The sequence below is a fragment of the Paralichthys olivaceus genome, chromosome 15, assembly GCF_024713975.1.
Source record: "Paralichthys olivaceus isolate ysfri-2021 chromosome 15, ASM2471397v2, whole genome shotgun sequence".
Taxonomy (NCBI): domain Eukaryota; kingdom Metazoa; phylum Chordata; class Actinopteri; order Pleuronectiformes; family Paralichthyidae; genus Paralichthys; species Paralichthys olivaceus.
The window spans coordinates 23218697-23231197 of record NC_091107.1 but is presented as its reverse complement, the minus strand read 5'-3'; the positions used below and the strand labels follow the sequence as shown (position 1 = coordinate 23231197).

Sequence of the window (12501 nt, the reverse complement as noted above, 5' to 3'; positions counted from 1 at the left end):
CATGAAGAAGTAACTTGTGTTTACCATCATGTCTGTCACGTGACTATGCACATAGCCTTCTGTTTCTCTATGTTACAGCATCTCACATCGGAGGAACAGCTGATCTGTGTTCAGCCTAAATAAAACTCTATTTGTGCTGTCCAAAAAAATCCCATAAAAATATCTTTTTAAAAGGGAAATACAACCATATGTCTGTGTCCCATTTTGATGAGCCATTCATACAGCATGGAAGGAGCCACAGCAGCTTGGTCAGTTTGTAAGAGAGACTAGACTATGAGTGTGCAAGCAGTGAGGGCACACTGTATGTCAAGGAGACAGGAGAGCAGACTGCAAGGCAACAATGAGAAGGGGCGGGTAAAAGGTCAGGTTGTGCCTGACAACCTCATCAAGATCAATCAATCAAATCTATTTATATAGCACAGTATCACAACAAACAGTTGTCTCAGGGTGCTGAACGAAAGCCCAAGATCTTAAAAAAGACAAAAATCCAACTTGTTCCACACTGAGCAAACATGAGAAACAGGGGGGAGGAAAAACTCCCAGGTGGAAAAAACCTCAGGCAGAACTGGGCTTGGTGTGGACGGCCTCTTGCAGGACTGGTTGGGGTGATGGAGAAAGAAAAAGTAATATAGGGGAACAAAAGGAAATAAAGGGGGGGGTTGAGTCACAGTGTCTGGTCAAGGGCTTGAATCCAGCCCAGGGATCTCCACGTGGACGTTGGCATGGTCTTCCAAGGGTGCGTTGGTCCCCCCCAGGCACTCCTGCCTCCCTCATGGTCCAACATACGTAGCAGGTGGACCCATGGCTCCAAAGGTGAGAGGTCCTAAGATAAGATAAGCACCAACTCTAGGTCTCTTAATACAAGATGGATGAGATCCATTAGAGATATATAACCTTATTGCTATGCATGCTGCAAACAGCTGTGTGTAATGGTGTGGTTTGATATTCCATCCAACCTCAGGTGGGATGTTCCATTTAGCTACAATAAGAAGAGGGGGGAAGAATGACTTTCTCTTACTTGAATAAATTTATTTTATAACTAATGCATTTACACATTCTTAAAGTGCTACTACACCGCATACATTTTACATCTGACATGTCTCCCACAGACAAATCTCTGTTTCCATGGGAAATAACACCTCATCCCTGGCGCCACTGATGTGCGGAGTGCCACAAGGTTCTATTCTTGATCCCATCCTATTCTCGCTGTACATGCTCCCTTTCGGAAACATCATCAGCCACTTTAATGGGATATCATATCATTCCTATGCTGATGACACCCAAATATACTTGTCCTTCAAGCCATACAAAGTTAGCTGCGTAAATGTCCCAAGAGAGTGCCTATCCACCATTAAGGAATGGATGTCACTTAACTTCCTTCAGTTAAACTCAAATAAAACTCATCATTTCTCGGTCCCCTGGCAGCCAATATTAAAACAACAGCTAAAAATCTAAGCATCACATTCAATCCCCATCTAAACTTCAAAACACATGTTAATCAAATCATTTAATCTTGCTACTTCCATCAACAAAACATGTAAAAAATCAAATCGGTTCTATCCCTCGCTGATTTAGAAAAGGTATTACATGCCTTTGTTTTCTCCCACCTGGATTATTGCAACGCCCTGTATACATGCCTCAGCCAAACCCTGGTAACTTGTTTGCAGCTTGTTCAGAACACTGCTGCTCTTATTTTAACAAATACAAACTGTAGGGCTCATATCACACCAATTATGGCATCCCTTCATTGGTTACCAGTTAAATTCAGGATTGATTTTAAGATTATTTTAATAACTTTTAAAGCCCAACATGGGCTGGCCCCTACTTATATTTTGCAGCTCTTGACTCATTATAATCCCAGTTGTAACCTGTGATCGGCCAGGCTGTCCCTGTTGGCTGTCCCTAGGTCAAGGCTGGCCACTCAAGGTGACCGGGCTTTTTCTGTCAGGGCTCCGAGGCTTTGGAACTCCCTGCCAGGTGAGATAAGGCTTGCAAACTCAATACCAATCTTTAAATCACTGCTCAAAACTTATTTTTATAGGAAAGCAATTTTAACATGTAACTTTTAATTACTTTCACTACAATAATCAGACTTATAGAGTTCACGTATGATGTTCCTGAGCACCCTCTCCCCTCTCCAGACCCCATATCTCTTTCTATTCTACTCCCTCATTGCCACCCACCTCCTCTCTTCCCCATTTTTCTTCACTCACCCCAACCTCTCCACAGTTGCCAATGGGCTTGCTCATTGTGGGAAATGTTGGGTTTAATATGACAGCTTCTGACTCTGCCACCTTTAAAAGTAGGTATTTATTTAAATTTAGTTTAAAAATAAATAAATAAATAGAATAAAAAAGGCACAGAGGTAATGATGTCTGATCTACTGAGCGGGCCACATGGCTTTAATAGCACTGCCATACAAGGCAGGAGCCAGTCAGATTTACCTTTAGCCTCTCGCCTCTCTCAACATTATTGTGATAAATAGGCTGAAACACTTGATGACACCAACGTACAATTGAAGATTATTATTTTCATTACAACAATCACTCTTACAGAGCTCAAATGTGATTATTAAACTGCTCTGTGGCCCAAAAAATGTAACTGAATTGAATACCTTTTATTATAATGTATTCTTCTTCTATCCATGGATTGTATTATTTTTCTTGTGAAGCACTTTGTAACTTTGTTTAGATAAGATCTATACAAATACAGTTATTATCATTATTATTATTATTTTTATTATTTGCACCAGGAGTTTTTGGAGCTGATATAGATTTGGAAATGTTTTAAAGTTTCAAATTCATAGTAACATATAGTGTCCTTTAAATTTGGTTAAATACTGAAAACTGAATATTTCAACTTCAGATTTTTTTAAATTAAATAAACTGATTATTAGGCTATATATTTTGACTATCAATGCATGTGTGTTTTCATCACAAAGAGCTTTGAGAGAGCAGTGCTGGCCCACATCCAGAGCAGCATACCGGACATCCTGGATCTCCACCCTCTGTGACTGGCTGTTTGACTTCCTGACTGGCAGGCCTCAGTCTGTCAGGATTGGAAACAGGACTTCAGCCAGCATTATCACCAACATCGGCACCCCACAGGGCTGTGTCCTCAGCCCCCATCCTTTACACCCTGTTCACCCACGACTGTGTCGCCTCCCACAAAGACAACATCGTCCTGAAGTTTGCAGATGACACCACAGTGACAGGACGCATCACTGGGGGAAACGAAGTGGCCTACAGGAGGGAGGTGGCCAGTTTGGTGTCATGGTGCGAGGATAACAACATCACCCTCAACACTGACAAGACCAAGGAGCTGATAGTGGACATGAGGAAGTAGAGGAGCTTGAAGTTGAGAGGGTGAGCAGCTTTAAGTTCCTCGGGGTCCACTTCAGTGAGGACATCACCTGGACATTAAACACAATACAGCTGGTCAAGAAGGCTCAACAGCGGCTGTACTTCCTGAGGAGGCTGAGGAAGTTTGGGATGACTCCTAAGATCCTCAGCAACTTCTACAGCTGCATCATCGAGAGCATACTGACCAGCTGCATCACCGTGTGGTACAGCAGCACATCTATGATGGACCGCAAACGCCTGCAGAGAGTGGTGAGGACAGCAGAATCATCAAGACCTCACTGCCCTCTCTGCAGAGCATTTACCACCGCAGGGTTCACAGGAGAGCTGCCTCCATTCTTAAAGACCCCACCCACCCCCAACATGGACTGCTCACACTTCTACCCTCAGGCAGGAGATATAGAAGTGTGGAATGTAGGACCACCAGACTAAAAAACTCTTTCTTCCCCACTGCCATTAGACTCCTAGACAGCTGACAGGAGTCTACAACCTACCTCACAAAGTGCAACACAGGTCTGCACTTTAACATAAAGTATTCCATTTGTACTGTTTAAATTTATATTGTATACATTTTATTACATTTTTCACTCTTACTGTTCAATTTGCACTGCTCAGTTTTGCACCATCCTCACCTTATTCACCTCATTCGCCTTGTTTCTGCCTTACTTTTAACATGTTCATATTGTATTTTATGTAAATATTGTATTCTAATGTAAATTTTGGTCGGTATTCCAGAAAGGACAGCACAATAATTTCAATTCACAGGGAAACTCTGTATTCACAATAAAAATCTTTGAATCTTGAATCTTTTGAATTTCATTATTTTGATAGGGAGAGTGAAGCCTGCACACATCATCACCTGGCTCTCACAGGACTGTAATAAACATGACCAATTATTTCATTTGGACTACATGAAAATAATAAATGGTTTACCTCTCTGTTGCTAACCAACCTTCCTGCCTATGCACACCCTGAATGCTCTCACAGCGTACGAGTCTTCACAAGAGAGATAATGAGAGACAAGGGCAGTACCGGTTCACCCAATACAAACACTACGCACGTTGCATAGGGCCCCGCAAACTAATAGAGGCCCCATGAAAAAAATGTTAAAAAAACATGACGACGTGACCGTCTGTCGCGCATGTCAGATTCCCAGTGCATCTGCATCAGCCCAGCAATATGAAGCGGAGTTATCCCTCGCGGAATGAGAAAAAGAGGAAAAAACTGCATAAAAATGAACTGCGGGAACAGCAGTCATGTAACTCTCCTCACCGGGTGGGAGAGTGGGAGGGACTAGTCCGTGTTTAACTGACATTAACAGGGCGGTGAGCCCTGGGTGAACACCAGTCTCCGTATGCGTCTTGCTGGCTTCTATAATTTTAGTTGTAGTACAACTGCACTTATACAAAATGGAAAGTAATGGATAAATATTGACTAAGATTGTTTGCTTGGATAGCCCACAGGCAGATATAGATGTCTTAGTGAATAAATAAAACTCGTGAAATATTATGACAATAGTGCTAAATAAATAATAATTAAATAATAATATAAACAATCACCTACATTTGAAGTATATGAAAGTAAAACAAATGCAGCTGATTTGATGGAGCTGAAATAATAGTTACCTTATTTACAGGTGCTTAAGTTTCTGACAGGCAGCACAGACTCCAGCCAGTCAGCCAGTGGAGGGACAGAGCCAGCTTCATCATCCAGTGCAGGCACAGGCGCAGATGAGCCATTTACACCTTCAACCGGCACAGATGAGTCACATGCAGAGGGGAAGAACAGGCAGCCTCAGCCACTATTCACACAACCACATGTGCACAGCAAGCATCAGAAGCTCTTTTCTTACCCCAAAGACAAGTCCAGAAGAGGGTTCCATCCAGGATTATTACAGAGAAGGCTGTCAAATGGTGAAAAGATAACCAGGAGCTGGCTTTCATACTCAGTGAAAAACAACGCTGTGTATTACAATTAATTAATAATGACTGGTCAAATATTAATGCCATTCTGAAGCAGCATGAGGGTAGTCCAGAACACACAAGCAATATGATTAAGTGGAGAGAACTTGATCTGCGCTTAAGTCGTGGAAAAACACTTGACCACATAGAAATGACAGCTTTGGAGGCTGAAAGAAAGAGATGGCGAGATGTCCTTACATGCCTCATAAGTATCACACAGTCTCTGGCTGAAAGAAGCCTAGCATTCAGAGGTTCATCGGATAAGCTCTTCCAACCACATAATGGAAACTTTCTAAAAGAGGTTGATGCTACAACTGGCTTAAATCTGTCTACAGTCATCTTGGATAAGCTGACTGATCTGAAAATTCCATTTGACAATTGCAGAGGGCAAGCCTATGACAATGGGGCCAATGTGAAAGGTAGACACCAAGGAGTACAAGCCAGACTGTTGAGAATGAATCCCAGAGCTGTGTTTGTCCCATGTGGTGCACACACATTAAACCTCGTCATTGCAGATGCTGCCAAATCCTCCAAAGATGCTGTTAGTTTTTTTTGGCTATGTACAAAAGCTGTTCACCTTTTTTTCTGCTGGCACACAAAGATGGAATCTCTTGAAACAATATGTGAATATAACAGTGAAGTCATGGAGTGACACAAGATGGGAGAAGAGGCTCCAAAGTGTCCATGCAGTCAGGTATCAGGCTTCTGAGATTCGAGAAGAACTACTGGAAGCGAGACAGAAGATTAATGATCCTGTGGCCAAAGTAAAGGCACAGTCACTTGCAGAGGAAGTTGGTTCTTACCGCTTCTTGATTTGCTTTGTAGTGTGGTGTGAGATACTGTCAAGAACAAATACAGTGAACAAGCTCCTCCAATCTGCTTCAATGCAGTTTGACATAGCTGTGCAGTTAATCTCGAATGCAAAAGCCTCTCTCACTCTATACCGGGACACTGGATTCCCAGATGCCCAGACAACAGCCAGAAGCATTTGTGAGGAAATGAATGTAGAAGCTGTTTTGAAGGACAAGAGGCTGAGATCCCGCAAGCGGCACTTTAGCTACGAAGCACCTGATGAGTCAGTAGCTGATGCACTGCGGAAGTCAACTTCTTTAACATTGTGGTCGACTCTACAATAGCATCCATTGATGAACGATTTGAAACTCTGAACCAGGTGAAGACTAAATATGGAGTAGTGCTGAACTTCAGCACTACATGTCAGATGTCCAGTGACTCCTTAAAGGCTCAGTGTATGGAACTTGAGAAAACTCTGACCTTCAACCAAGACTGTGACATCAGTGGAGTGGGTCTGGCAAACAAAATCAAGAATTTACCTGACCTACCATCAGGTAATATGACTGCCTTTGAGCTGCTTTCTTTCCTTTGTGAGAAAAATCTGGAGGAACTCTATCCTAACCTTTGGAAGCCCTGAGAATTGCTGTCACTCTGCCTGTGACCGTTGCCTCAGCTGAGAGGAGCTTCAGCAAGTGAAAATTATCAAAAACTATCTGAGATCTTCCATGTCCCAGGAACGTCTGAGTGGTTTGGCCATCATGAGCATCAACCATGATGTGGGGAAGCAAATATCATATGACAACATTATTGATGATTTTGCATCCAGAAAGTGCAGAAAGGGACACTTTTAATGGTGAGTAATTGAAAACATTAAAATGTTTACATGCCCAACATTTAAGACTGTATGATTGTTTGTTTACACATTTAGTGTGATTTGATTTGTTCTGTATTTATTTTGAGTTAGACCAACAGGTGGCAATATGTTTAAAGGGGGGATGAGTGGAAGCTATGGGTGTCAGGGGCGACTGTTGAAAAATTTTGGGGTTCAGTTAGGAGGGCCCCTTAGCAGAATTTTGCCTAGGGCCCCATCGAGGTCTGAACCGGCTCTGGACAAGGGAGACCCAATAGATACACCATTGAAGCAGAGACGGCAGCCAGAAGTTAGAGTGAGCAACAGTAGATGGCTTCCTGCAGTTTTTAGGCATTACACATTGGGCCTGATCTGCTAAAGGTTTTTGGTGTGTAAAACGTGTGCAAACTTGATTTCACCTGCAAAAAATCATGCAAGCTGATCTACTAACGGTGCGCACTCAGGATTGTGTGCAAAATAACACACGCTGTTCATTTTGTGAGTTTGCCTTGATGAAGATGCAATACTTGGTGTTGGGAGGAGTCAACGCAAATACTTTAATTTAGCACACGCAATTGCATTTACAAAGCTTGAAAATAATTGCGGTGGTTGTGACTGCGTCTATATTTAGTACATTTGAAAGGTAGGTGCTCATCGGCACAGCGTTCTGCACAGATGGCTGCAGAATAATATCTAGTCTAATTCATAAAATTCATAAAAATGTGCACAAACTGGCAAATTTTGTGTATTTTTAATGCAGCACAGCAGAAAACTTACCAAAGTTCAGAGTTGTGATGTGTTTCTTGACATTTTTGGAAACTGTGGAGGTTCTTCTGGAACTTAATTTTTTGATGAAAGTTGGGTTAATATACTGTCATGTTAGTCCAATAGAAGTTGTCTTCTGGGAAAATGTTGATATTTCCAATGGTCTCATCTTTTCCTTTTGATTTGCCTTTGTATTTCCTGCAGTACTTTACTAGCTTAATATATTGTTGCACAGAATTGGAATAACAAAGTTCACAGGAGGACGTCAGGAAAGATGTATGGATCAACAAAACATCAGGCTTTTGATAATATCCTGCTCTTCAACAATAGTTAATATTTTAACCTTGACCATGATCATTCTCTTTGTAGTTATTTTATCTGTCAGCTCAGAAACCGGGTTTACTTTTGCAATAGCCATTTGTATAGGTTTTAAAAGCCATAGACAAATGATGTCCTGCTAAAGGGCTCATCAGATTAGAAAAAGACACGTCACTTCCTGCAGTGACACCTTACATTTGGCACTGAATATAATTAGTGATTTACAGAGACATCCAACATTAGCCTAAAAGAACACTAACACATACAGTATTTAGCTACCACTCTGGAGTTTTTGAAGCCTCAAACACTGAGAACTTTTGGAAACGCTGTTGGCCATGTTTTAGTTCGAAAATGCTAAAATCAATGGATAGGAACTGAGACTTTTGGAAACAATGATACACTTCCTGTTAGTTAAAGTTCAACGTCATTCTCGCCCCAAGAAAAGAAATCCATGCTCTTATTTTTTACCATAACTGTTGCTCTTTTGCTGTATTTTCTGTAAGTAAACTCATTAGTATGGGTGTATAGCCTTATTCTTAAGACCGTGGACTGTTCAAAAGGTATAGTATTCAGTAGCTAGTAGATTTAATGTCACGCTAACAATCAGACTTCAGATAAACATCAAAGTTAATCTGTAGCACAAAGCTCAGCATTTCTTTAGCTCTTCTTCTTGCTCATCACTAGTGGTGGACTGCACATCAGGACAACTGAGACATTTCCTTTTTGGTCTGCCTTGAACTGATAATATAGCAAGCAGGAGTTGACAGACCTGTCAAATCCACTTATCTGGCAACCGATGCAACTAACATAATGATGTCGGACTTGACATCTGTCTGTGCCAAATTATTAATTATTATATTACAATTGTTGTAGCAGCTGTGCGCCCACTTATGATAGTACTATAACAAGTTGCCAGTGTGGCAGTATGCAGTGATTTGGTCTTAGTGAATTTCAGCTGGTTTCCGATCCCAGCCAATCGCTGCATGAGAATGCTGTATAAATACGGGCAAAGAGCACCTGTCTGCCTCTTGCTTGCCAGAGGCTGGGTTACGTCACGTCCCCCGGTGGATTTAGCTTCCTCCTCCAGTCATTGTAAGTTGCTCATGTATATATTTGCTTTGTATTGCAGGGTAAAGATAGCCTAGCAGCGGCATGGCGCCGGCTAACCTACAAGAAACCACTGCTGCTTTGCTTTGCTTCGCCTTGCTTTGCCTCGCCTGACACTGATTGGTCTATTAGTACAGTCTTTATTTCCTTTGGTAATAAGTGGGATTCATTTGTTAATTTGTGTTTATTTAGGTTATTGGATTCTGCATTTCATTTGATTCTGTAGATTTTGGTTAATCATTTGATCTTGTTTTCTTGAACCGCTGTCTCTGCCTCTTTTAGCAAATAGACCTAAGTGCCCTTTCTGTCTTTCTTGGGGTTGATTATATTTTGAGTATTTCCCCGGGTGAAACTCCCAGGGTGATGTTGTCTAGCAACCAGATTTAAATCCTTTACACTGCCCTAATTCATACGTTACGCCTTGTGTAGCCACACCAGCAATATGGAAGGTTGTGGTCAGAAAAAAAGGAAAGGTGGAGCAGGGGGATAGAATTAAGAAGAGAAAGGTTCTTCCTCAGACACATCTAAAAACTGCAAAATAAGCAAAATGTTTACCAGGAAGGGACCAAGTATGTCACACTGTACAGCAGTACAGGACTGTGGTCAAGCCAGCCTCTATTGCAAAAAACATGGTCGAACTTGTTAGAGTGATTTCAAAAATAAAATATACCTCCCTATAAACAGGAGGCCACATTTGTTCAGACTGTGAATACATGATTTTATTAATGAGGTAACAAATTAATTAATTGATTAAAATACCCAAAATGAATTGCACTGAATGAAGTAATAAAAAATAGCAACTGAAATTAATGACTGCATGTGAAACAATTTCAGAGAAAATTAAGAATTAATAGTGAATAATTACACAAACTTTACAATGAAGAAAGACTTCAAGCAACAAAATAACAGACGGTCATTGAAAAATCACAGACCAATTCCACTTCACAATGAGAGTTCACCACCTCAGATTGTCACAGAGAAAATATCAGGACAATCTGTTGTAGAATTTCTATATAAAAGCCCTTGAAAATAACATATTTTCACTGTTTTGGTTGTGGCAACAAATTAGAGATTCTTATGACACTGGACAATAATGACATCACTGAAAAGATAGCAGAGGGCAGTGATTTACATTGCCAACCACTTTGGTTACGTTGGGTTACCGTTTTGGCTGAGGGGTGGAGCAGTCGTCCTCCAACCAGAAGGTCAGTGGTGCTCGATCCCAGTTTTCCCATCCCCATGCCGAAGTGTCCTTGGGCAAGATGCTGAGCCCAGAATGGCCCCTCATAGAAAAAAGTACTGCCCATAGATGCACTTTATGAATGTGTGTGAATGGGTGAATGGCATAACTGTACTGTAAAGAATTTTGAGTGGTCATCAAGACTAGAAAAGTGCTATATAAATACAGACCATTACATCAACAAATAGGGTTTGCTTATAATTAGAGGTATGGTGCTTTGAAATGCTTGGAAAGGAATTCAATTCCCAACCTGAATTATGGTCCCAGTCCGCCCCTGCTCATCACCCACAGAATTTGCATTTTTTCTGCTTGATTGTTCTTGATTAGGGACCAAACAAAGTGTACTTGTAAGGTTAATAACAGATTGAGTAAGGTTTAGGTCAGCAAGTTAATATGTGTTATTATTATAATGATGATAATTAAATAAAACAATAAAGGTAAATACACACTCTCACATACACACACACACATACAAATAAGAGGAAAACACTTACCCCATTGCAGGAAACGAGATACATACTTCTCCCTTGCAAAGGGTGAGGAGTAGAACTCCTGATAGACCCCCACTAGTAGATCCAACATGGTCGTGAGACCAACAGGTCCTGTGGTCTGTGGGTCCCCAGCCTCGTCAGGTGCATCAAGGGCAGGGCTGGTCGACATAATGTCCAATGGGTGAGGTGCGTGCTGGTTTAGAATAGCAGTGAAAACCTGATGTCCATGAGTTGTTGAATTTGCATGAATTTAAGGTGGAACATCTTTATCCTCTTCCTTTACAGTTTCTCTATTTGGTTTCTTGAGAATAACGGTAACAGCCCACCCTCTCTCTGGCTGCACCCATGCCAAACATACGGTCACCTTTTGGGATCTCTTTCTGGATCACAATCTAACCCTTCTCCTTACCTCCGCCTGACCTGCTCTCTGTCTTTACCTGCTCAGTTTGATCATTGTTCAAGTTTGTATTGTTTCTATGCAAACATGCTCTTTCAGTAGGTGATGTTCCCTCTCACGTTTTTCCTCTCTCCGTTTTGTCTTTATAAGTCAGTTCCCTCCTCTCTGTGTCTGTCTGTCAGTCTCTGTCGTTGCCCTCGTTCTTCTCTTCCTGTGGCTTTCCATGGTTGTGCAACATCTGTCAAGCCTTAATTTTCTCTAGCTCTGACTCAAGACCTTTTTTGGTGTTTGGGTCTCCCTCTGTGTCTCTACCCACTCCCTCTATTCAAAGTAGTACCCTTTTTTTCTACTACAACAGTGAAACCTAATATAGAAGCATGTGCATGCAAAACAATTCCTCTTTTTCTTTTACAACATGTTTTTTTACCTGCCCTTGTTTGCCTTTCTTCCTTTTTTCTTTGCCCTGTGACAGAGCAAATATGAACCACTGACCTGAATCAGAGCTATTTCTTTTCACTCATGTTATGTTTTGAATCTTTTATTTTGTCAACAGTAAAAATATTTTTTTAGATCCATTCATTCTTTTTTACCTTTGTTGTGTCACCCCCTCTCCCCTTTGTCACCCACTTACTCCTCCTTGTTTAATGCCCCCACCCCCTTCTCTCTCACTCACTCTTTTTTTGAAGGATGCAGCATTTTTCATTTCCTCTTCACAATGATCACAACAGTACATACAAAAACTGCATAATAAACATCAGACCGAGAAATTCACAAAGAATCAATCCAGGACATCATTAACATGGTCATATGAAAGCAATTGCTGTTGTGTTAGAAAGGAATTTTTGTGAGTAGACAGCAAGCATGTAGGGTGTAGGAGAAAATCATTATAGACAAAATCATTGTCAAAATGACATTCAAACCAATATTATTAAATTCAGTTATATTCCTATAGCACCAAATATCTGATTCAGTGTGGGGACTTTCTCATATCTATGTTGTCTAGGGCAGTGGTTCCCAACCTGGGGTCTGCGCCCCCCACAGGGGGTCGCCAGAGATGGCAGAGGGTGCGCAGAGCTTTGTCTGCTCTTAAGTTGTCAAGTTATTAAAAATATATTTGTGCATATTACATTTAAAAAATCCCAATAAGACACTCAATTTGATAATCAAAAGTCTTTAAAAAAATTAAAACATATATTTTGTCTTTTTTTCTTTTTCGTCTGT

At 41.1% G+C, this 12501-nt stretch overlaps 1 protein-coding gene across 1 annotated transcript in view; it reads right to left on the bottom strand.

Annotated features, from left to right (window-relative positions):
• Positions 1 to 11491, bottom strand: part of LOC109642007 (myotonin-protein kinase) — a 38284-nt gene extending 26793 nt beyond the window's left edge. Inside the window, exon 1 of the mRNA XM_020106628.2 lies at positions 10887 to 11491. Coding sequence (XP_019962187.2) covers positions 10887 to 11052 — 166 coding nt within the window. The 5' untranslated portion in view covers positions 11053 to 11491. The remainder of the gene's footprint in view (positions 1 to 10886) is intronic.
• Positions 11492 to 12501: the final 1010 nt, after the last annotated feature.